Source organism: Pygocentrus nattereri, chromosome 9, assembly GCF_015220715.1.
Source record: "Pygocentrus nattereri isolate fPygNat1 chromosome 9, fPygNat1.pri, whole genome shotgun sequence".
Lineage (NCBI taxonomy): Eukaryota > Metazoa > Chordata > Actinopteri > Characiformes > Serrasalmidae > Pygocentrus > Pygocentrus nattereri.
In genome coordinates, this window is record NC_051219.1 from 24,318,686 (window position 1) to 24,345,612 (window position 26,927).

General features: G+C 37.5%; 1 protein-coding gene across 1 annotated transcript; it reads left to right on the forward strand.

Annotated features, from left to right (window-relative positions):
- The first annotated feature begins 2,661 nt into the window (after positions 1 to 2,661).
- LOC108412364 (cadherin-like protein 26) lies at positions 2,662 to 25,807 on the forward strand. Its single transcript, XM_037541139.1, has 11 exons — positions 2,662 to 2,766; positions 8,823 to 8,936; positions 11,601 to 11,750; positions 14,583 to 14,727; positions 14,820 to 14,995; positions 15,077 to 15,208; positions 18,416 to 18,598; positions 19,668 to 19,987; positions 20,108 to 20,250; positions 24,375 to 24,599; positions 25,090 to 25,807. The coding sequence occupies exons 1-11, from the start codon at positions 2,731 to 2,733 to the stop codon at positions 25,338 to 25,340; spliced, it is 1,875 nt and encodes a 624-aa protein (XP_037397036.1). The 5' UTR covers positions 2,662 to 2,730; the 3' UTR covers positions 25,341 to 25,807.
- The last annotated feature ends 1,120 nt before the right edge of the window (positions 25,808 to 26,927 follow it).

Genomic DNA, 26,927 nt, shown 5'->3' on the forward strand with positions numbered 1-26,927 from the left:
GATTTCACATGCTTCAAATGTGCCATTTGGTTGCATATGAATAAAATGGTAAATCAACTAAATTCTTGCCAAAAGAAACAAAAGACAGCAGTTGTACATTCTATTCAGTGTGCTGCATGTTCAGCAAAAGGCAAATCCATTAACTTGCCTTGCCTGTTCTGAGCAGCCCCGAATCAGCCAACTGAAATATCATAACTGGGCACGCCTGGAGATTCAGACTGATAAGAAAACTTCTTCATTACTGCTTTTGAATTTATACAATATGACTGTGCCAGTCACAGTAAGTAACAGTAAAATAACAGCTGTATACTGTGACTCCACACTCACCTGCACAGCATTAGTGGTCATTTAAAAAGACTAATCTCCTCTATTTCAACTGTAAATGTGATGCAAGTGAAAAATAAGTTAAAGGAAAACCAAAAGCAAAGGATTCATTCAGCACTACACTAAATATTTCAAGTAAGCATTTTTAAATGAAATATGATACTGCTTTTATAACTGTTATTTCTGTCTGTAAATGTTCTAATCCACTTCATTTCATAGCACTCTGAATGACTTCTACAGTATCTAAATTACAGATCTACAGTCTCTAAATTATTAAGATTTTTTTTTTTAAATTACTGGAATTGCCCTTTAAATATTTCCGTTCACTCTCAGACATAAAGGTAGTCAACTGTCACTGTGGCAGTGCCCCTCTTGTCACTTGGGTGGAACCCTCATGTGTACATCTCAGTACCTTTAGTCAGGGAACATAACTGTATTATAATTCATTGAAATTATATTTTCTAAGCGGTATTAACTCCACACACCCCGTCTCATCTCAGGGCTTTTATTTTATTGTTGTTGTTTTAAAACATTCGTTTATGAAAAAGATACAAATAAGCACTTTTCACCTGGAAAATCTTATTTGAGGTCTACAATTGGACCTTAAAACCACTCATGTGCCTTTGTTTGTCCCCTACATTAATATTGTTTGTACATAAATGTATGGAAAATGTACCTGCACAGAACCTTTATTTCTAACAGTGTAGGATGCATTTTGGAGCTTTTTCTTCAACTAAACATTTGGCTTTTTTTCTTATTATATGTAGAAACTTTCTGACGGTTTTCAAACAAGTAACTGTTTATTGAAAAAACAAAGAGGTGTGAGTTCCTGTTCAGCACTTATTCTGCAGTATGTTTGACTCACAACTGAATTCCTCTCCGACATGAAGCTCAGGACTGGCTTTCTCTCTAACCTATTGGTAACTAGCAAACATACTTTCTCAAGATAGACAAAGCACTTCTTCTAAGTCGCTCTGGATAAGAGAGTCTGCTAAATGCGGTAAATGTAAATGAAAGGAGCTGCTATGATCTAATGATTGAGAAAGACTTTGAGGGGGTGGACAACAGAAGATAACACTGAGAACCAAGCACACATTCATTTCCCATGAACTTTTCTGCTCTTCAGCTCAAAGCTACAAGGCAGTCTCAGATGTAAACTTTACCATTTTGATTTCTGTCATAAAATCTGGTTATTGTGGTTGATTAAACTGCTCTTCACACTTAAACTGATGTTATTAATACTGATATATCAGACAGCTGCTGCTCTTCACTGCTGATGGCCCTGCCTGCAGAACACTGCTTTAAGCTATAATTACACTTACCCTTGACTTACCTGAGCAATTGCGAAAGAAGGAAATTGTGTGCAATGAGGCCACAGCCTTGGGTCTTAATGTCTGTGCAATATAGAGTAGATTTATATAAAAGTACATATAGAAGACCAAGACGGAGTAAAACAGACAGAAACAAGAAATATGAATAGAAATATAGTAATTAGTCTAATTACAGTAATATGTTCTAAAAGCAAGACAAGTTTATTCATAGGAATTTTTAATTTCGTGTTTTTATTTGCTGCTTAATGTAAGTACATTTATGTGCAATTAAATGTCTTGTTATGTAATACTACAATTTTCTGTTGGGATCAATAAAGTAAATAAAACTATCTATCTATCTATCTATCTATCTATCTATCTATCTATCTATCTATCTATCTATCTATCTATCTATCTATCTATCACCTTTCATACACTGTGGTCATTCAAAGTGCTTTACACAAGGGAAAATGTAATTCACTGATACTGATCTTTTTTTTTTCTTTTTATTTGAGTCGTAAAAACATTTCTGGTGTGTTATTTTATCTTTGCTGCTGTTAAGTCACACAGTAACGCCAAGTACATTTTTAGTGCTGTAAGCTGTTAAAAGCAGAAGCACAGCTTGTGTTATCAGCCAGAAAGTTTACAGGAGTTTTAGTGGTTATAATTTAAGATCTTATAGAAGTACCCTGGCCAGCCCACTACTCCACAAACACTGAGAAAGATGCATCTTTTGGGATCAGAGAGAAACACGTTTTATATTATTGTCTCTTCAGTAACACTTTAACAAACTTAGTTAATTTAAATGAAGCACAGTCCTTCAGGAAGACCTGACAGTGCTGAGTAGCTGCCTGTTTCTCTGTCATACAAGAATGTACAATATATATATTCATATATATATATATATATAGGAGTGTGTGTGTGTGTGTGTGTATGTGTTGGCTGTGGTTGATGATGTCATGTTGGCAGGCCTCCTTCATTAGAATACCCACCCCTCACCCTTTACTGTAAGAGCAGTGGATAGCAGTGGAACCTGCAGAGAGGAAAGAGCAGTTCTTTCTCTGCCACATGATCACACACGACTGTCCAATACAATATGAGGAAACTAACTCTTGCTCTCTTCTTTGCTGTGGTGAGTACCTGTTTTTGATGTCGTATTTGGGCTCTGGTTTCTATTATTACAACTAATCATATTATCATATTCTGCAGTGCAGTCAGGGCTGACCGGTGGGTGAATGTACATACAGTAGGAGACACTAACTTTTGAACACAGCTGGAATCATGAGATGGTAGAACATTCAAATGTGTTACTAGCAGTCAGAGTTTTACAGTCATCAATGAAGAACTAGCCTGTTACTTTTTTAAAAGCCAAACAAACAGTTATTTATATTTTCTCAGTTCCAGTTGATAAAAATTTATGTGGACTTTTGACCTGAGTGCTTTCAAAGGAAAATATTTTTACTTCTACTGAAGTGTTTGAGTGAGTAAATTAGTAATATTTAATAAATAATATTTATTTCCTTATTTTTAGGTTTCATTTCATTCTGTTGCGGTGGTTCAGGTCCTGGACTGATATGAGCTTTAAAGTCATTTTTTGATCAAGAAAAAAGTTCCACTTCAGTTATAGAACTTGCTCAGTATGTAGTTAGTTTTATTGTTCCTTTTAGACCCATGAGTTCTGTCTAGAACCTTCACATGGAGAAATTGTTCTTCAGATTGATGGAGAATGTTTCTGATACATTTCTTTATATAGAACCTTTTTAAAAATTGTTCTGTGTAGCACAAAAACAGTTCTTGTATCATTAGAAAATGGCAACGTAACAATATCAAAAATCTTTTTGATGCTATAAAGAATTTTCAGGTCAGCAGGGCAATTATTTTGGTCAAAATAATTTCTGGGTTTTATTCAAATCAGCCATCCGTCTATTTTCTAAGCCGCTTTGCAGGAGTGGTCATCAGGCAGAAGCCAGGATACACCCCGGACAGGTCGCCAGTCCATCGCAGGGCAGAGAGGCACAGACAGTAACTCACACACTCACACCCAGGGGCAATTTAGCATGTTTATTCAAATCAAATCAAATCAGGTTTATTTATATAGCGCTTTTACAACTGATGTTGTTACAAAGCAGCTTCACAGAATTCCAGTATTCCAATATATATTGCACTGTTTAAACTCCTAAAATAAAAGTGAAGATTGCAGAGAGGAACCACTTTCCACTCCCTTATTAAGCCTTCAGTGAAAACATCTTTGAAGAACTATTTTTTTAAACAAGATATGCAGGTGTGAAGAATCTTTTTGACATATAATTGGGAGTTTCTAGACCACTGAGGTGCCTTCATTAAACTTTTCAATTGAAAGGTGCCAGAAAGGGTTCTTTGGAATGATGCTGTAAAAGAGCCACATTGGTTCCCCAAAGAAACTACCAGTGTAAAATTATTTAAAGATCCATTTTGTAAATGGGATGTGTGAGTGTGAAGAACCTGAAATAAGTTTAAAGAATCTCCACAAAATAGTAAAGGTTCTATATCAATTAAAAGTTCATATTAGGACAACGTGTTCAAGACAAGAACCATTTCATTTATTTAATGTCTTATTCTCTAGGGTGTATTTGGTTTTGCATGAAACAAATGCATTTATTTATTTATTTACTGTAAAAGTTCCCCTCAAATTAACAGAAAATGTGTTTTATGATCTATATATATTGCTATATGCTTACAATTTACTGCTGAAAGCCAAAAATCTTAGACACTTTTTGTATTATTTTATAAAAATAATTTTTACAGAGTATGTCACTGAAGAGACGCCATCTGTTTATAGTTTATAGCCCAGATTTGCGGGACAATGGGTCGACTTTCAATAGTCTAAAGTTACATTACCCATCCATTTGACTGGAGAGAAAACAGTTACAGCTCTCATATGACACCCACCTTTTGAATGTAGCTTATGAAATATGAAAGTTACGAAAAATTTTGACAAAGTGAATTTTAGAACCACAGATTTAAGAGGCTACAAATTTACACTCTGAAAAACAAAGGTGACAAATTGTTCACTATAGTGATGCCATTGATGAGACACTTTTGCTTGATGATTCTTCAAAGAATAATTTTATACATCAGAAGTGTGAGTGTGAAGAACTTTTTTTAAAGAGTGAAATTAAAGTTCTGGAGTTCTTAGATTCATATATCCAAGCTAAGAACCTTGCAACAAACTCTTAAAAGCAAAGATGCCAATAGAGAAAAGAACCACTTTTATTTCCCTAAAGAACTTTTAGTGGAACATTTTAAGGAATCTCCACATTAATTAGAGTTGCTCTACCACTTCTAGGTATTCTTAGCCAAGAACCACTAAGGAACCTTTTATTAAGACTGAAGAATATACAGTAATGATCCATTCCTGAGAATAATGTATAATATAATGTTCTGCTGTCAGTGTTGTTTGATTTAGCAGACAAAGCTAAAACTGACAACACTCCCTTTGCTAAAAATGTTGCTCTCGAAAAACTAGAATTATTGATCCTTGAACTGGCAGGAAGAACTGGAGCTTTTCATTTCAAACAAATAGTTTTTACTTAATATCACATCAAAGGTACAGCAAAATGAACTTAAATGGGAACTACATTACCTTTATTTCAAAATGTCTCTATAATTAAATGGTTAAGCTGTGTTATTCAAAGTGGATTCAGAGTGGTTTGGTGTGAAATGCTCTGTTCTAGAGTAACTTACTGAGCCAGAATTGTTCACAGAGGTGGTGATAGGAAACAAACAGCCCCCTCTAAAGATACGATCACATTACCAAGTTCAGTGGCACAGATCCAATTTTTTGCCCTAACACGACTCTGATGTGTTCAGACCTGTGTGGACACACAAATCTGATCTTTTCTAAACAATCCTGAGACACTTTCATTTGTGGTCCTAGATCAGGTATGTACTAGTTATTGGCCATGTGACCTTAATGAGAACACTCAGATTGAAATGTGCTGTCATTCAGTGTTCAGTCAGCTGATCTGAGTTAATTATCCTTGCAGCAAAGGCTCGTTTTGCATGTTAGTTTGTTTACGGTTCATACCATGCATGATTCGTTCATTTTCACTTGATGTTACTGATTAGGACGTGGCTGTTTCAGGATGCCAGTTCAACCCCATTAATGACAGATTTGAGTCACTTACCTAAACAAGTGTGAACCATCATGCTGGAGATATCAGATCTGAGCAAAAACTTGAATTGAACATTGAGGCCTATAATGTAAATGCAGCCTAAAAGCTCCCTCTCAGGAAGTTATTACTTGAAATGGTTATAAATGCGGCCCTGCGATGGACTGGCGACCTGTCCAGGGTGTATCCTGCCTTCCGCCCAAAGACTGCTGGGATAGGCTCCAGCATCCCCCCGCGACCCTGACGGAGAAGCGGCTTAGGAAATGGATGGATGGATGGATGGATGGGTTATGAATGCGCTGACTGATGTCTTCGCTGAAGTTTTGAGACATGATTTTGGACTTTTACGTATTTTTCAAAACCCAGGAATACATAATAATAATAATAATAATAATAATTTTAATTTATATAGGACTTATGCTGGTGGCAGCTCAAACCGCTTTAGAGACATGTTATAAAACAGTTATAGATCATTAGTATTTAATTATAATCAGAAGAAAATGAAGAAGATTAAATTACAAGATAAAGATAAACTCCACAAGACATTCAGTTTTAGTTAAATGCTAGTTTACAGAGATATGATATTCGGTGCTTCTTAGAAGTGAGCACTGAGCTTAACTGTCTGATAAAAGGTGGAATTGAGTTCCACGGTTTAGAAGCATAATAACCGAAAGGGGCCTCTCCATGTTTTCTGTGTTTTCCAGCGAGTATCTGTAGAAGGCCACTATATGCAGATCTTAGATTACGTGCTGGAAGATAAACAGACAGACACTCTGTGATGTAAGCAGGTGCTAGTTTATTTTGAGCTTTAAAGACTAGTAGCAGAATCCTGAAATCTATCCTGAATGATACAGGCAGCCAGTGCAGTTCTTTCAAAATGGAAGTGATGTGATCTCTCTTTTTAGTTTTTGTTAGGATGTGCACTGCTGCACTTTGTACAGGCTGTAAGTGATGTATACTTTTATTAGGAAGTCCAGTAAGAAGAGCACTACAGTATTCAAGTCTGCCTGTAACAAATGCGTGAACATGTTTTTCTGCGTCACTCTGAGACAGAAAAGGCCGAACTTTAGCAACATTTCTTAAATGATTAAAAGCTACTTTCAGCTAGATGCTTTCAGGTTCACAGGTGGTTTTGGATAGAAAATAAAATGGCTTAGGGTTCTTTGGCAAAGATAGTGGTACACTACAGAACACAGCAGAACCCTTTTGGCACTATACAGAACCTTTGAAAAACCACCTTTTTCAAGAATATATGTTTGTTTTGTATACATGGTGTCCCCTGGAAATTTATGGAATTTCCTTCAAAGTGATGAAACTGTTTGAATAAATATTTGGGTCTGTCGATAGGCCCTGACCTTTTAAGGGTAAGGTCAGGGCCTATCGGCAGACCCAAATATTTATTACACACTTCTATAACCTAAGAATAGCTCAACTAATTTATGCTGAAGTCCTTGTAGTTACTGAATAATAAGGTTTAATGTGTAACAATCCTCATATTTTAAGGGGTTAATGTTGTTCACAGGTTATTTTATCATAATAATGACTACCTGTACAGTAACATCACTCTACTATCATTTTTTGGCTTATCAGATTTGGCATCACCCATTCAAACATAAGCATATGCTGGACAGGAAACAGCACATAGTCAGCAGTGATGGATGGATGTAGAACATTGAGAAATCAAACAGGCAAATAAAACTGATGTGCCAAATTTCTTGTAATAACATCATTCTACGTGATCCAGCTTGTTCATTCTGTTTCTCTTTTACATTTCATACAGATTGAGATTTGTTATTGTTTTAAATAGCTTCTGACCATCTCCTCCTAGTTCCATAGTCGTCTCTTTATTCATAAAAGGGAGGTTCAGTCTTCTAGATTAAAGAAGAACTGCCCAGAGCTCCAGCCCGAGTTCTCAGAATTCTGTCCTGTAGACATGCAGGCTCCTCTCACACCACAGCCATATTTTTGAAGGTGTGGTCTGAGATAACAAAAGATAGAAAAATGAAAGAGAAAGCCTCAAAAACTCAGCATAAAGGTGAATACTGTGTGTTTCAGAAAAGGAGAGTTAGCCTCAGGGGCAAGTGGAGCACTGGTTACTGAAGCAAAATTTCAAAAAAACAATCAATCAGTCATTCTCAAACACCAATCAGTCCCCAACTTCATTCTTCTGTTCTTCTCTCCAAATGGTACAAACGTCAGGCTTTAGGAGGGCTACTGCTACTGTTTTTAGCTTTATGCTAATGCACTATAGGTCATGTTTATAGAAAACAGTGAGACATACAATGTCAAAAAGCACATAATCAAGTCCATTAGAGGGAATAAACTCCAGATGCTCAGAGGGAAATGTTTTGCAGGCAGCGCCATGCTAATTGGTGCAGTATAAGCTTATATTACTTGAAGCTACATTAGCCCTGTAACTCCAATCCTAAAGACACCAAATGTGTTGGCTAATCAAGATCTACATCTTTTGTAATTTACTTTGTTAATTTTATCATGAACAGCATTTTAATACAATGCAATTTGAGCAAAGGATATATTTATTTAATTCTGGATATACGGGATCATAGTAAACAATACAAAGCTTATATGAAATGAAACATTAATATAGGTTGAATAAAAACAAAAATATTACTACTACTACTACTAGTCATACATATGACAAAGTAAAAGTAGGTTTTATTTTGTTTAATTTATATTAAACTTCAAGTATTGTGTGTCTCCATGTCTCAGGTTTTGCTATCTAGCTGTAAATAGTTCTAGATCTAATGTCTAATTGAAAATGTATCAGGTGAGCACTGAACCAATCATTTTTTGGCTGCAGCTATATTACCTTATTATTATTATAACCAAATCTTACAGACTTTTCCTGTCATATGAAGAGTTATCATTTAATAGTGTAAGAGTGAGGTCAAATCAACTACATTTAATGAAAGGGAGGAAACTGCCTTTTGCTTTTAGATCACTGGTGTTCAGTTAGATGTTCTCTCGTTTACAATTTTGCTTGATTAACTCATAGCAACTTCTCTCTGTTCTTCAGTATATCTGCTCTGTAGCAGTTCACAGCAGGATCAGGCAGAAGAGAACCTGGATCATTGACAGCTTCAACATTGAAGAAGAAAACCCCGGCCCTTTCCCTTATTTGTTGGGGACGGTGAGTATCAAGTTTCATATCACCTTCAACACAGAACAGATTGTTAAAGTTGTAAATGTGGAATGAAGAACCTTTACCTGTACAAAACTGAAACTGCTGAGGTGCCTGAACTTTTATATTTTTATTCCTATAGATTTTAGGTAGCATCTCCTGGAGATGGCTTTAGAACTAATAAGAGTGTCAAAGTTACTAGCACGTCAAGATCTATTCCATATTCCAAAGTAGTTTCAGTCATCACTAATACGAGACTAATAAGCGCTACACAAGTTTCAAGGCTTTTCAAAATGTTCTATATAGAACCATATACAACACATTCATCAGTCTGAAAAACCCTGCTCAACACATCAATCTGAAGAATAATGTCACCATGTAAAGAACCATTTATGCACACAAATGGTTCTTTGAGTGTCCTGCTCATGGTTCTAGTAAAAATAGTATAATAATTTGTATAGCTAGCTCTTCAAGAGGTGTTTTGTGCCATATTTCATTAATAATAATGCAAGTGATTTTCACACCCCCATAACATATAATTTTCTCATTATGTACGAGTTCAGCTCATAAAGCACAATAAACCATTCAGATGTGGTTAATGACCTCAAATGGACTCTAGTAACTGGTTCTTGAAGGACTCTTTAGCAAAGATATTGGTACTGTATAGAACCATGAACAATAAAAAAATGAACCATTTGCATCCCTAAATGGATCATTGCATGGTGCAATGGTTCTTCAGACTAATGGAGAACATGTTGTATGTGATTATATATATAGAACCTGTTTGAAAAGGGTTTTGAGTGTTGATTAGAGTGACTAAAATAAGGGTAAATAATGGTGATGAAGTAAAAATAATGTGGTATGTAAAAAGATTCATTTGCATAATATCAGTGCTTTTGTCATCTTTGTTGAAATGTTCATTTTCTTGGCTGATGAGATTAAATCTCCTCTAATCTTTCTTGGTATGTCACGCCATTCATGTTTCCTTCAATGGTGTGTGGTGCTCCAGCACTGTTTACTGAAAAGCAGCTCCATATCCTGATACTCCCACCTTCATGCTTCACTGGTATTCTTGGGATCAAACACAGAACCCTTATTTTCCAAACAGCTGAATTCTTTCCAAAGAGTTCTAGTGTTGTTTCATCTGACCAGAGAACATTGTTCTACAATGGTTCTGATTGGTCTAAATGCTTGTGTGCAAACTTAATGAGTACCTGTCTTCTTAGAGCAGTTGAGCGAGGGTTGGGGAAAGGGAAATAGTTACGGTGTGGTTCACTGTGTATTGTTTTCGGTGATGCTCTGCTGCTTTCACTTCTCATGTAACTTCTTCATCATCAGTCCGAGAAGAGAAATCTTGCATGCCTCATGCCTCTCTATGAACCTCCATGAACTTTCCACTCGAACATTATTAAAACAGCTGTGGTGACAGTAGTTTAAGTTCTCTGTTTGGGCTCTGTAACTTTTTACGTCCTGAGAACTTAAGGAAGCTCCTTCACCTTCATTTACACCTTCACACCATCATTATTTCTATGTGTTATGTGAAATCTTCCCAACCAAATCTAAAGTCATTCATAATGATAGCAGCATCAATATGTAGAACCTAATATATTTATTTGTAACTTTTACCTATATATCTATAGTAAAAATCTTACACTACACTAACACCTACAGTAGTCATTAGGAGGGCTTTTTGCTACATATCAGGGCTAAAGTGAATTTGAGAGTGATTAAAAATGAATATTGGAAGAAAAATACATGCTTATCTTTACAGCACAGTTACTTAGTGTAATGATGCAAGGTACCCCTTAGCACATTAACACTATGAATGACTGTATACATACTTACCTGTTTTAACATGCACTGCTCATACTAACCTTCAGGTCCTAAAAGATTACTGATTGTGACTCCTGGACTTTTACTTACCTGGGCAAGTCCACCCTCTGTAGTAGAGGAGGGGAGTGAGAACCTGTAAATACAAAGAGAAATGTGAATCGTGTGAACATTGTAAATAACGGTGATTGATTACTGTTTCTATGGCCTTGTATTTTGACGGCCACGTATAATATTGTGCCATAATCATTTCAATGTGTAAATAGGAAATGTATGGTTTATTTTCCTACCCGTGGGGGGAATGGAATAGCTTAGGGAAGGAGCTACCTGTATATTTACGGCTCTGTAACCACAGTTTGGGGTTCTTCTTCCCTTATGGTAGCAGTGCTAGGCTACACCTGTTTGTAAGGGTTATTTGTGTGAATAGACTTATGTGAATTTGCAGTCACAGTCTAATTTCCTCTGTTGATTGAGGTCGTGTTTGTTTTTTTTTGTTTTAAAAAGCGTGCTTGTAAATACACCGTTGTGGGAAAATAAAAGGTGACGGGTTAAAAAGAACTTCTCTACTCCTGCTCTTTTTTTTTCAGTCTCTAGCTGCTTGCCCTACACTACCCATAAGGCGTACCGTTTTTATTCTTTTGGGGTAAATGTGGCCACGCTTTATCGCACTTAGATGGCAATGTATATATATGTATATATCTATGATTATGAAATCAATGATTTTTTTAAATGAGGCTAAATGCTTGATACTGTAATAATCTACAAATCTTAATTCAATATGCAAACTAAATTTTCTTCTACTGCACAATTTTCTAAATTAGCCACCACATACTTTTGTTGCAGATTGAACTGGACAGAAAATATTTGGTCAACTTTAGGCTGCATGGTAGTGGTGTTGATAAAGAGCCCAAAGAGGTTCTGAAAATCAATCAAAGAAATGGCCAGATTTGGGTGCATAAGAAGGTGGACTACGAGACTCTTCAATTGCTCCAGGTATGATTTTCTTCTGCTTAATTGGAGCAAGTTTTTAGTACACAGATGTTTAGCTGTAAAATGTTTTCATCATGTATACATACTGGAGAAAATGTAAAGCTTACACTATATTGCCAAAAGTATTCAGTCACCCATCCAAATCATTGAATTCAGGTGTTCCAATCACTTCCATGGCCACAGGTGTATAAAATCAAGCACCTGCTTCTAAAAAACATTAGTGAAAGAATGGGTCGCTCTCAGGAGCTCTGTGAATTCTAGCATGGTACCGTGATAGGATGCTACCTGTGCAACAAGTCCAGTCCTGAAATTTCCTCGCTACTAAATATTCCGCAATCAACTGTCAGTGGTATTATAACAAAGTGGAAGTGATTGAGAATGACAGCAACTCAGTCACAAAGTGGTAGGCCACTTAAAATGACAGTGTGGGGTTTGCAGATGCTGAGGCACATAGTGCATATAGGTCGCCACAGAGTCAATCTGCAGAGTCAATCGCTACAGAACTCCAAACTTCACGTGGCCTTCAGATCAGCTCAAGAACAGCATAGAGAGCTTCATGGAATGGTTTTCCATGGCTGAGCAGCTGAATCCAAGTCTGGGTTTGATGGTTGCCAGGATAATGGCAGTTGTCTGACTGCATGTGTGCCAAGTTTGGTGGATGGGGATTATGGTGTGGGGTTGTTTTTCAGGTGTTGGTCTTGGTCCCTTATTTCCAGTGAAAGGAGCTCTTAATACTTCAGCAGACTAAGAGATTTTGAACAATTTCCTGTGCCCAACGTTGTGGGAACAGTTGGGGGATGGCCTGTTCCTGTTCCAACATGATTGCACACCAGTGGACAAAACAAGATCTATAAAGACATGGAGGAGCGAGTTTGGTGCGGAAGAACTTTACTGGCCTACACAGAGTCCTGACCTCAACCCGACAGAACACCTTTGGGATGAATTAGATCAGAGACTGCAGGTCAGGCCTTCTCATCCCACATCAGTGTCTGACCTCACAAATGCTCTTCTGGAAGAATGGTCAAAAATTCCCATAAACACACTCCTAAACCTTTGCAAAGCCTTCGCAAAAGAGTTAAAGCTGTTATAGCTGCAAAGGGTGGGCCGACATCATGTTAAACCCTATGGATTAAGCATGGGATGTCACTCAACTTCATATGCATAAGCAAATACTTTTGGAAATATAATGTATGTCACTATTAATATTATAATTTGCTGCAATAATTTGTATACATAAACTTGTACAGCTCATTATTTATTCAGCTAAACACCATGTACAGCACTTATAAATATACACCCACACACTATATAAACCCACAATAACTATATAAATGGTCGTTTAAAAACTTTTGTACACTTTCAAATTCAAATTAACCCTCTACTGCATGCACCATGAGAGCAATATTTAGAACATGTTTGACTCACTTTTTACATACAATCAATCAATTTTTATAAAAGAATTATGAGGTGTGAATTTTTCAGGGCATGTTGCCTTAAAGCAACATTGTGTGACAATGAAAAAAAAATGTCACAAAATGAGAAGCTACACTTTTTGTAATACTGAAAAATTTTGAAATGTCTTTTTCAATTTTATAATCAAATCCCCAAAATTGTTCTAAATAGAACATAAGTTCTTCAGACAAAAAATTAGTCACCTTGCGTGTTTAAGGTGGTAGTAACTTCAGGCTCCTGCAGATGGTGCTGCAATGGATGATCAGTCTATAAATCATAGATTGAGAAAAGGCAGTACAGTGCAGTGAATGTCCCATTTGATGTGTGGAAAATGGATCACAAAGCATATGTGAATGATTGGAAAAAAAGGAATGATTGCATTTGGGCATGACAAAGGCCATAGAGTGATAGAAATAGCTGAATTTGCAGGTGTATTGAAATGTACGTTCATAAAGATCTACCAGCAGTGGCAAAAATCCCAGTTTACATGAAATTCTCATCAGAACTGTGGCTGAAACATGAAACTAACAGACAGGGACCACCGATGTGTTTCACACCTCGTGAATAACCCCTGTGAACTCCCTGTGGAGTTTTCTTTCAGAAATGATTTGTGAGGGACCTGCAGTGACTTCTAGAAGCAATTCTTGCCTGGAAATGAAGCGATTTTTATTCACAAGGTGACCAGACAAAAAAAATAGTCACCACCTTCAACATGCAAGGTGACTAATTTTTTGTGCGAGGAGCTTAATTTTAAATGGAAAAATACACGTTGACTGCAGTTCTTTTGTAACTGCACAAGTGACTGTTTCTGTTTTCAAGTATATAAACATATATCTATAAACACGATTTCAAACTTGGGGAACCTGATTAGAATTATCTTTGATCTTGAAAACAACTTTCTTTCCTAACTATGTAATTTTGAAAACGGGGGCAAGGCAAGGCACAGATACCAACAGACTCTTTGTGCAGCTGAGGGTCGCCAAAGAAGTGAATTATCTACAGAGACCTTCCTTTTAAATTAACTCAGGCACATTGTACATTTATGACCCACACAACCTAAACAGGCTTTTTGTATAAAAGCTTGTTTCTACCAGGTCAGATAAACAAAAAAAACTGAGCTGATGCTGGTTGAAATGGAGGATCCTAGGTTTAAAAAATATTCCAAGTTATTATTCTGAGAAAATTAGATATCATTTTGAAATAATAAGTTCAATTGCTGAAAATGAGCTGTACTAGTTTTCAGTAAACTATAGGGTTTTAATGATTTGCATGTCATTGTATTTTGTGCAGCATTTTAAACGAGTGCCATTAAAAATGATGAGATATGGTAAAATCCCTTTTTAATCTATGATTATTTATTGCATTGTTTTCTCCCTGTTGTAGTTAACATTTGAAGCAACAAATGTCTCCAATAACCAAGTGGACACAAGGCTCGGGGTTGAGGTCAGGATCCTGGACATTAATGACCACGCCCCAGTCTTTAGTCCACCTCACTATCAGGCTACTGTGGATGAGTCTACAGCTCAAGGTGATCCAGCTTTGCACTGTGTTTACTGGTTAATCTTACAGAATATGTTACGGTCATATTGCCAGTCTTGATGGTCATCTAAATCTCAACAGGTCAGGTAGTAGCAACAATGAATGTCACAGATAAGGATGACTCACAAACTCCAAATGGAACCTTCTCCTTCAATATCATCTCTGTTACTCCCAAAACGGACAACGTGGAGTTTTTCCTTGAGCCGACTGGAGCATCGATTACAGGAATTTTTTTTCGAGGATGTTTGGACTATGAGGTAAATAAATGCACTGACTGCAAATGAGTCTTATTTGTTAACTTGCTTCATGCGCGAAATCCGTTTATATTTATTTTCCAGAAGGCAAACACATATACCATTGTGGTGGAAGCCAAGGATCATGGAGATAAAGTGCAGCTCTCCAGCACAAGTACTGTGACAATGAACATTATTGACAAGAATAATCACTTCCCAGAGATCACAGGTCAAACAGTAAGTGCTAAAAATTTTGAAATGCATGTAAATAAGCAATAATAAGCAACCTACTAAAGTATGATTATTATGTGCATTATAGTACATAATAGCTGTAGTTACCAGGTAGAAACTCCAGGTAGAAATATTAATGGTTTACAGTGAAAGTAAGCACACCTCATGTATCATACTTGCATGTATGGGTATTTCCTCTTCCTTTTATATGATACTAGTACAACAAACAGCATTGAAATTTTTTATTAATGATGATTTAGCCCTCTGGGGTCTGACTGCATTTGCTCCATGTGTGCATTTCTTCATAAACTCTCCTTTAAAGGCTCATCATAAAGCATGATCTTAATATGTTTCAAATCAAAATGCATGTTTCATCACAAATCCATCAGTTCCACATGGTGAGAGGCAGATGATGTGTAAGGGCAACTTTACAGATTCAGGAAATATTTGAACTGTAACATGAAGAGAGAGAGATATTCATTCAACCTAATGAGAAACTGTAGAACAGACTCAGTTTATATCACAATATTTACATTTAAAGCCAGTTATTCAATCAACCTAATGAGAAATTCAGACTCAACAGAGTTTTCTAATTTAGGATTTGTTCTTAGGTAAGAACAGAATCTGCACACACTCAAGAGCACAAAGAAACAGTTGTGAACAGTTCTGAAGTTCAGGAACACGTCATGAATCTGACATAGACTTTTCCTTAGGATCTTTCTCAAGAACACATTTAAGAACAAACTTAGGAGGATATTGATGAATGAGGCCTATTATTATGTAATAACTCTTAACAAACGCTACACCCCAGCAATAGCTGGCATTGACTCCTCAGCCAGAAGGCATTTCTTGTGATTGTATGTCAATCTCCTGTAGCTGTGATGTGAGGCTTTTTACTGAATACATCAAATTCCACTAATGATCTACTTGTTTTTTATTATTACTGTTTGTCTAAGTGTTTTAGGTCAATGCAAGGTCCACTCATGCTTCACCTTCATCTTCTTGACAGATCTCAAATACTGGTACAATGCATAATTCACAATTGGCTCCATGATGGTGAGCTGGTCAGGCCCTGAAGTACAGAATGATATAAACCATAAAACATTTACCATTTCTGGGCAAAAGTCCCACCTACCTCCAGTCAAAATGATTGTTTAGTACAACTTATTCATTTTTCAGCATCAAAGAAAGAAAAAAACTGTAGTGTTTACTGCTTTTAAAGAACAGCTAATGCACAACTCGTTGTGCTTTAATAACCCTCTGTGATCCCAATTTGTGCACATCTTCTTAAATTCTTCTTTAAAGTCTCCTCATATAACATGATACTCATTTGTTTCAAATTAAAATGCTCCATTTTCTTCTTCACTACTTCCCAAAACCACTGCAGCAACTTCAGCAGCTGTAAACTCTCTGTACCTTATTTCACACGTCTCTCTGATGTGGACTGAATGAAGAATGAAGGGTTTCCGGCATGATGTTTCAGTCCTTAGTGATTTCCTTAATGTCGAATGGTCAGTTTCACACAGAATATAGATGCACAAGCCCACCAGTTCCACATGGTGAGAGGCAGATGACATGCATCTCAGTCCCTTTTCATAGCACCATAACTCCGGATGTGAGTCACATACGATGTCATGATAAGACGGAATGGAATGGGCGACTTTACAGATTCAGGAAATGTTTGAACTGTATTTCTGTCCTGGATTATCACAAGGATACAGACACAGATATAGAAACAAATCAGGCATATTTGTTGACCCAGGGCTATAGTCGGCCACGCCGTACATAAAGAGAGCTTTGTCTGTTTATTCTATGCCTAACTGTAACTTGGTTCCTCTGCCATCAGCATTAGATTAATTCAGTACTTCTTAATCAAATAGAACACAAACCTGCCCGCCTTCATAATAAGAGTACTCATCGAATAACCCAGTCAACATGCTGCAGAACTAATACGCTAAAATTAACATGCAGAACATTTTGAACGTGCTATAATATTTTTATCAGAAAACTACACAGAAGCCTCAACAACTAAATACAATATCAGATTTTTCATTTATTTAGTGTTCAGTCTTTACCTTTATTTATTCACTTTTAGTTTCTCGATCTTCACCTCAGTGTTGTCGGGCAAATCTCAGTTGTGCATCTACATTCTTTTATCAATAACAAGAGCTTCGCTTTTATGCATTTTAAAAAATATAATAAATACAAAATGTGACTTGCCTCTATCCTGGAGTTTTGGAAAACCATCTTCCGTATCTTTGAACTCGATCTTGGCCTGAATTTGGTGGGATAGCCTGGCGTGGATAGATGGTTGGTGGTGTAAAACATTCCTAATATCTGTATACTGTTTTGGACAGTGAATTATTGGGTACCATTTGAAATGGCTTTCAAACCCTTTACACATCAATAGTGCTTCATCAGGGACATAGGGAGATATTTTTGATCTTAGATTGTTGTAGCCATACAATTCAGTTGCTAAAGCTACACCAGATCACACTCTTTCTGATGTTTGTATAAGACAGTGTCATCCAAATGAATTAATTTATAATAATTTGTTTTTTGGCAGTCATTTCAGTGCATATTAATCTATTTGTAGATATTTGGTGCTTTGCTGGACAAGGAAATTCCATTTTAGTTGGTTTTATTTGTAGTCTTCTCTTCTATCGTTATCATTAATCATTCTTTCTCATTAAATATCCATGCATGCAAATATACAGTGCTGTGAACATGTATTTGCCACTCACTTAAATGTTTCAGATCATCCAACTAATTTACAGGCTGTCCTTGATGATTTTCTAATAGAAAGCAGAATTCATGGTTCCATCAATTATGATACATCATCCAGGTGCTGCAGAAGCAAAGCAGACCCAGACCATCACACTACTACCCCCATGTTTCACTGTTGGTATGATGTTCTTATGGTGGTTTTCCTTCAATAAATGAAATCATCATTTAAACAGCATTTTGTGTTTACTTGGGTTATCTTTGTCTAATATTAAAAGGAGTCTGATTATCTGAAACATTCAATTGTGACAAATATGCAAAAGTAGAAAAAAATGGGAAGTGGCAAATGATTTTTCACAGCACTATATATACTCTGAGAGAGGTTCTGAGATTTTTTATGAAGTTCTCTTGTTTAATTCATGTTTCACTGACAGCATATGACTGCTATTTTAGGTCTTACTAACATATATTTTACATATCTCTTTTTAGGGCCCTGGTAGGGTAAAGGAACGAGACAGCGGAGTGGAAGTCCTGCGCGTGCAAGTAGCTGATAAAGACAGTCCAGGTTCACAAGCCTGGAAAGCTAAATACACAATTCATGGAGATAAGGAAAAATATTTCAAAATAGAGACGGACCCCAAAACTAATGAAGGAGTGATAACAGTTCTAAAGGTATTTGAGTCTTCTGTTGTTTGCTAAACAAATTTGCACCTTAATATCATGTCTTATCTTGTCCAATTTGTAGATGGCATTGTGTTGACACTTAGCTCATGCACTTGAGTCATACAGCTGTGGAAGTGTTTCACAAGTGATTTCAGTAGAGGATTGTGTGTCACCTCTGAAATGAAGATAATTAGCAGTAGACTTAGGAGCTTACATAGCCTCTTTCTCCACCCTGGAATGGTAATCGACTCAAATATTTTCAGTTAACATAAGCAAATAAAATATTTGTCCCCATAATTCTGTAATCAGAGAAACTAGAACTCTGCCCCCTCTCTGTGTGGGAAATGTTGAGCTGCTAGTGAGCAATGAAGACTGAAAGGGAAGCGATGAGACCCCCTGTGAAAAATAATTCACTCCTCTCCACATAGAAGGCTGTGCTGAGCTGTGCATTTCCATAAAATGGAGAACTGCAGCTTTCTTTATATTAAATATTCCTGCACAACTGACACAATAAACACACAACGGCACACAACGGTTCTGGTGAACCGTTTCAGAATTTAAACATGCAAATGGTTCTTTGAATGTTCATGGTGTTGTATACAATCATTGTATATACTGAAGAACTTGTGAAGAACCATCTTTTTTAAAGAGTGCACTTTTTACAGTGTGCTGTACTAAATTAGATGTCAGATTAGCAACTAAATTCAATCAATCAACCTTTTTTTGACCTCAAAGCACATTGAGGGAGATCCTCATTTACAATGTAGCTGAGCCAATACAGAATATAGGAAAAACAAATGAAATGCTATGAGGTCATTTTAATCATAGTAGTTACATTTTTAAAATCTACATTTTAGTTGTCTTTCTTACTTTGTTGCATAATTTACACCGTCTTAAAGAAATGTTTCAAAATAACTTTTTTTTAATCCTTATTACATTGGCCTCCATTACAAGATAAGAATGTTTTTCTTCTCTTGTAAACCATTTTAGAGATTTGAGATTTTGTTCCGAAAGTGACAAAATGCAGTTCACACTGATTTAATGAACCTGGTACTTTTATTCTTCTTTAATTGCACAGGCAATGGATTACGAGGAGCAAACTTCAAGAAATGTGTCAATCAGTGTTGCAAATGAGGTGCCATATTTCTCCTGTGAGATCACCGGACGTCCTGCTAAGAGATTATGGGATGTAAAGACCTTCAATGAGGGGCCTGGCAAAAGTTTGCCAGGCTTCCCTAAGTTGTATCCTGTCAGCATTGCTGTGGAGGACGTGAACGACCCTCCAGAGTTTGTACCACCTGTTAGAAAAGTGGGGATCATGGAGAACACCAAACTAGGAACCCACTTGTGCACTCTTGAAGCCAAAGACCCTGATAAAACCTTTTCCAGCAAGTTTCAGTGAGTGAAACAGTAGCTGTCTTTAGCCTTTAGCCTTCATCTGTTCAAAAGCTTTTAATTGTGCTGGAAAGAACTTTAGCCTGAAATCTCTCTATGTTTCTCTCTCTTTCATGCCCCCAGTTTTACCAAAGGAGTAGATGTAGATAACTGGATAACTGTAGATCCAGAAACTGGGGAAGTGTTCACAGCAAAGGTTCTGGACAGAGAATCACCCTTGTTGAAGAACAGTTCCTACAGTGTGATCCTCTATGTTGTGGATAATGGTAAGAAACAGCACTAATTATATTTGTATTCATCGTGGAGTAATTTTACTCCAGTATGGATCTGCAGTGTGTGTAGGTTTACAGTCTGACGGTAATAATTGTGAAGTGATTTTACTCCAGTATGAATCTGCAGAGTGTAAACCAGCCATTAGGGGTGTACTTTGTGTACTTCTGGTGCTGGTCCCAAGCCCGGATAAATGGTGAGGGTTGCGTCAGGAAGGGCATCCGGCGTAAAACTTGTGCTAAACTATCATGCGGATCACAAATATGATTGCCATACCGGATCGGTCAAGGCCCGGGTTAACAACGACCGCCTGCGGTGCTGTTGACCAGCAGGGTGCCAGTGGAAATTTGACTACTGTAGGTCGAAGACCATCAAAGAGGAGAGGAGGAAGGCTGGTTAGAAGGCAGTGAGAGAGAAGGAAAGGCAGGAGTGTGGAGATTAGAGTAGGGACTCTGAACATAGGGACAATGATTGGTAAAGGCAGAGAGCTTGCAGACATGATGGAGAGAAGGAAGGTAGATATTGTGTGTGTCCAGGAGACCAGATGGAAAGGAAGCAAGGCCAGGAACATTGGATGTGGATTCAAACTGTTCTATCATGGTCTAGAGAGGAAGAGAAATGGAGTAGGGATAATCCTAAAGGAACAGCTTGTGAAAAGTGTTCTCGATGTAAAGAGAGTGTCAGACAGGATCATGAGCCTGAAGTTGGAGGTTGATGGTGTAATTTTGAATGTGGTCAGTTCATATGCACCACAGGTTGGTTGTCAGTTAGAGGAGAAAGAGGAATTTTGGAGTAAGATGGATGAAGTGGTACATGGTGTCTCTAGAGAGGAGAGATTAGTGATTGGTGCAGACTTCAATGGACATGTTGGTGAAGGGAACAGAGGGGATGAAGAGGTGCTGGGTATGTATGGTGTGAAAGACAGAAATGCGGAAGGTCAGATGGTTGTAGATTTTGCAAAGAGTATGGAAATGGCTGTGGTGAACATTTTCAGAAGAGGGAAGAACACAGGGTGACATACAAGAGTGGAGGGAGGTGCACACAGGTGGATTATATCCTTAGCAGGAGATGCCATCTAAAGGAGATTGGAGATTGTAAAGTGGTACCAGGGGAAAGTGTAGCAAGGCAGCATAGGGTGGTTGTCTGTAGAATGAGATTAGAAACAAAGAAGAGGAAGAGAGTGAAGACAGAGCCAAAGATTAGATGCTGAAGCTGACGGAGGAGGTTGGTTGCAGGCAGTTCAGGGAAAAATTGCAACAGGCCCTTGGGGGCAGTGAGGAGCTACCTGAGGACTGGGAAACTACAGCTAAGGTGGTGAGAGAAACTGGCGTTGTGTTGTGTTGGGTGTTTGGTGTTTCGTCTGGTCAGAGGTAAGAAGACAAGGAAAGTTGGTGGTGGAATGAGGAAGTGTAGGAGAGTATTCAGAAGAAGAAGGTAGCCAAGAAAAAGTGGGATAACCAGAGAGATGAAGGACGTAGGCAGGAGTACTGTGAGGCTAGTCGCATAACAAAAAGAATGGTGGCAAAGGCAAAGGCTCAGGCCTATGATGAGCTGTATGAGAGGCTGGACAGTAAAGAAGGAGTAAAGGACTTGTATCATTTGGCTAAACAGAGAGATGGAAAGGATGTACAGCAGGTTAGGCTGATAAAGGATAGAGATGGAAATGTACTAGTGAGTGAACAAAGAGTGATGAGTAGATGGAAGGAGTACTTTGAAGAACTAATGAATGAGGAAAACGAGAGAGAGAGGGGGACAACGGGGGGAGAGATAGTGGATCAGGAAGTGCAGGGAATTAGTGAGGTGGAAGTGAGGGCAGCTTTAAAAAGGATGAAGAATGGAAAGACAGTTGGTCCAGATGACATAACTGTGGAGGTATGGAGATGTTTAGGAGAGAAGGCAGTGGAATTTTTAACCAGGTTGTTTAACAAAATCCTGGAGAGTGAGAAGATGCCTGATGAATGGAGAAGCAGTGTACTGGTCCCCATTTTTAAGAACAAGGGTGATGTGCAGAGCTGCAGTAACTACAGAGGTATAAAGTTGATGAGCCACACCATGAAGGTATGGGAAAGAGTTGTTGAAGCAAGGCTAAGGCGAGAGGTTCAGATCAGTGAGCAGCAGTTTGGTTTCATGCCCAGAAAGAGTACCACAGATGCAATTTTTGGCATTGAGAGTGTTGGTAGAGAAGTACAGAGAAGGTCAGAAGGAGCTGCATTGTGTCTTTGTGGATCTAGAGAAGGCATATGATAGGGTGCCAAGAGAGGAGTGGTACTGTATGAGGAAGTCAGGTGCAGCTGAAAAGTATGTTAGGGTGGTGCAGGACATGTATGAGGATAGTGAAACAGTGGTGAGTTGTGCAGTTGGAGTGACAAATGGTTTCAAGGTGAAGGTAGGGTTACATCAGCCGTCAGCTTTGAGCCCCTTCTTGTTTGCAATGGTGATGGAAAGGTTGACAGATGAGGTCAGGCAGGAGGCTCCATGGACCATGATGTTTGCAGATGACATTGTAATCTGTGGTGAGAGTAGAGAGCAGGTGGAAGAGAATCTGGAGAGGTGGAGGTTTGCACTGGAGAGGAGAGGGATGAAGGTTAGTAGAGACAAGACGGAATACATGTGTGTGAATGAGAGGGAGGCAGGTGGAAAGGTGAAGATGCAAGGAGTAGAGGTCATAAAGGTGGATGACTTCAAATATCTTGGGTCAACCATCCAGAGAGAGTGTAGAAAAGAGGTGAAGAAGAGGGTGCAGGCAGGATGGAGTGGGTGGAGACGGGTGTCAGGGCTGATGTGTGACAGAAGGATAGCAGCAAGAGTGAAAGGGAAGGTTTACAAGACAGTAGTGCGTCCTGCTATGATGTATGGTTTGGAGACTGTGGCTCTGTCTAAAAGACAGGAGGCTGAGCTGGAGATGGTGGAGATGAAGATGCTGAGATTTTCATTGGGAGTGACAAGGATGGACAAGATTAGAAATGAGCAGATCAGAGGGACAGTGAAGGTAGAGCAGTTTGGAGATAAAGCAAGAGAGGCCAGGTTGAGATGTGTTGAGGAGGAATAGTGGATATATTGGTCAAAGAATGTTGGAGATGGAGCTGCCGGGTAGAAGGAGAAGAGGTAGACATCAGAGGAGGTTTATGGATGTAGTGAGGGTGGACATAGAGATGGTTGGTGTAAAAGTAGAGGAGGCAATGGATAGGGCAAGATGGAGGCAGATGATCCGCTGTGGTGACCCCTAAAGGGAGCAGCCGAAAGAAGAAGAAGATGAATCTGCAGAGTGTGTAGTTTTACAGTCTGACGGTAATAATGGTGGAGTGATTTGAGTCCAGTGTGAATCTGCAGTGTGTGTAGTTTTACAGTCTGATGGTAATAATTGTGGAGCGATTTTAATCCAGTATGAATCTGCAGTGTGTGTAGTTTTACAGTCTGATGGTAATAATTGTGGAGCGATTTTAATCCAGTATGAATCTGCATTGTGTGTAGTTTTACAGTCTGATGGTAATAATTGTGGAGCGATTTTAATCCAGTATGAATCTGCAGTGTGTGTAGTTTTACAGTCTGATGGTAATAATTGTGGAGATATTTTAATCCAGTATGAATCTGCAGTGTGTGTAGTTTTACAGTCTGGTAGTAATAATTGTGGAGATATTTTAATCCAGTATGAATCTGCAGTGTGCGTAGTTTTACAGTCTGACAGTAGTAACTGTGAAGTGATTTTAATCCAGTATAAATACATTGCCATTTTACACATCACATTTACAATTTTATTTTGCTACTCAAATGCTTCCATAATACTGCAGGATCATGCAGAAGAGTCAGCAGAGGCCATAATTTCTGCTCAGAAATGTTCTTTTAATTTGAATACAGCAGAAAAGTCATTTGCCAAACACACAAAAAAGTTGAGATCACCTACAGTCATAAAATTCCACTCTATAATAGTCAATTAACTAAGCTAACTAATCCCACCACCGCATTTCAAACTGACAATACAAATAACAGTGTCTTTTTTACTGAGGTTGTGCACCTCTCATTAGCCTCTTCTTATGGGCCTTCTGCAGCACATTTACCAGCCACATCGTGTTTTCACTGTTTTATGGTACTCTAATATTACTCATTTTTCTCCAACGTCCAGGTGAGCCTCCTATGACAGGGACAGGAACCTTGATCATTCAAGTGGGAGATCTGAATGATAATCTGCCCATACTTGAGGTGAACACACTGGGTATGTGTTTATTGGACAAGGCCACTATGACAAACATCACTGCTGTGGATCTGGACCTGCCTCCATACAGCAGCCCCTTCACCTACGAGCTCCTGGGGGATGTTAAAGGGAAATGGAGTATTGACCCCACCAGGGGTAAACAAAGATCTCTAAATATGACTCAGTGTTTTATTTACCATTTGGTTTACAGCTGCCTTACAGGAGATGGCCCTTAAGATATATTCCCTGTTGTGCTTTTAAAGATACATATTAATATGATTTTACAGACTTAACCATAAAATTAACACTACATCTTGATCAGACCAGGTGGATTTCCATGAAAGAATAATTCATGCAGCCAAGCAAACATTCAAAATTGTGCTTTTTGAACAAGTTTTATATTTTCTGAAAATTTGCCCCAGCAGGTTTTAAATCTTATAAGATTTTTGTATTTCTCTTAATTATTCATTTCTACATGCAATATCTGAATCTATATCTCTTCATTAGAGATAAAAAGACAAAATTAGAGACTGCTATAGAGTTTTGCTGAAACAACATTTTTCTCATTATATTGTCATGAAAACATGTAATTGTGTATATAAATATTAGTGTATGTTTTTCAAAGGACATGCCTTTCTCTCTGTAGGGACAACTGTGCACCTGGTGAAAGAGAACACTGTCTATTCAGGTGTTCACGAGCTTCGGATCAAAGTATCAGACAACCAGGGCCTTTCCCTGACACAGAACCTCTCAGTCACTGTGTGTGACTGCACCAGCACACCAAACTGCCATCTACGCAGATCTTCAGGTGCCCAGGTGGGCAGCGCTGCTGTCAGCATCATGATTTTCACGTTTCTTCTTCTTCTAGGTACGGTTGAGCTATTTACAGAGTTTTAGTGACTACAATGAGCAGGTTAAAGTTTAATGGCTGGTTAACGTACCATTTTCTCTTCAGTTTCAAGACGCAATATGCCTATAGATTGGTGTACCTGCTGTATTTCTGACTGTATTCCCAGCTAACAAAAATAGGTCCCGAGGACGTCCCCCGGACGTTTTTTTTGTAGGGTCACCAAAATGGTACAAGGGACATTCTTGGAGGATGTTTGTAGGACCACTCAGAAACATACAGAGGACTATGATGAGAGGTTTATGGAAAGTCCTTTAAATGTCTCATTGGATGTTCTTATAGGACATTTGTAGGACCATCAGGGAATATCCAGAGTATTATAAGGGGATATTTATGGCATGTCCTTTAATCGCTTCTTGTGTTTTAAATTGTCTATTTTACTGCTAAAGCAATATAAATGTTATTAAGTTTGTAAACTGTGCCATAAAATGGGGAATAAAATGAACACATAAGAGGTGATAGGCTGTAAACTTGTTTTATTTTTAATTATATAAGAAATAATTATTCTATTGCTTAGATGTGTTTGCGCGCTGCTATGGTGCTTCAAGCCTCCTCTCCTCCTCTTTCTTGGTCTGAACAGGACTAAAAGAATAAACAAGAACACATTTGTTAACATTACATTTTGTGAGCTCTGGCAATTAAACATCTATTGTCAGCTAATAGGTCTGGTTACTTTGGAAGTAGTATAAATAATAACATTTAACCAGGGGCACCATAAAAGAGGGATTAGGATGATTCCAAAGATTTGTGAGTTCTGCACGAGAGGTCATTCCATAATATAAGACTATTTTTTATAAAGACAGCAGTTCAATTCAGAATTTAGGTTTTAACTCAAATCAGGTTTCCAAAAAACAGTAGGAAAAACAAAAAAGAACACTTTTGAGGTTTTTTTTCCCCTCATAAATCAATAGTCCAAAATATTCACTGGCATGACTATATACTAATTAACATTTATTTTCACAGTGATAACCAGGAAATTGTCAAGTTACATTCCACACTACAGATTCCTATAAGAGAACCTTATATACTGATCAAGAGATGAAGTAATAATAATAATAATAATAATAATAACTATTATTATTATCATCATCATCAAAGTATTATTGTTGATAATAACAATTGATGGATAAATAATAATAATAATAACAATAACAATATACAACAATAATTGTTACTATTCAAGATGATACACAATAATAATAACAACAATAGCAATAATAATAATAACAATAACTGTTATTATTATTATTAGTATTATTATTTTTTTTGTTGTTGTTATTGATATTGTTATTATTAATATTATTATTATTATCATTATATAGGAAAAGCAGTAGTAGTTTCACCTGATTATTTGTCCTTCCACGATATGGCACAAGTTTCAGCATGACAGCAATCAAATCTTCAATCACCTGACATTTTGCTTCCACTTGCTGCATGCACCTTTTTGAAATATTTGAAAATATCAGGAATATATTTTTTCCATATTCTCTCAGATAAAACTGGACCATATCTTAAATAAACCTTATTACCAACATAATTTTAATAGTAAAGATAATATTATAATGAAATTGAATTTA

Excerpts from the sequence above, each read along its gene's own strand:
- LOC108412364 (XM_037541139.1), top strand. The coding sequence starts at position 2,731 with ATGAGGAAACTAACTCTTGCTCTCTTCTTTGCTGTG. Across the intron at positions 18,599-19,667 it reads GAGTGATAACAGTTCTAAAG|GCAATGGATTACGAGGAGCA; the intron begins GTATTTGAGTCT and ends TTAATTGCACAG. Across the intron at positions 24,600-25,089 it reads GAGTATTGACCCCACCAGGG|GGACAACTGTGCACCTGGTG; the intron begins GTAAACAAAGAT and ends TTCTCTCTGTAG.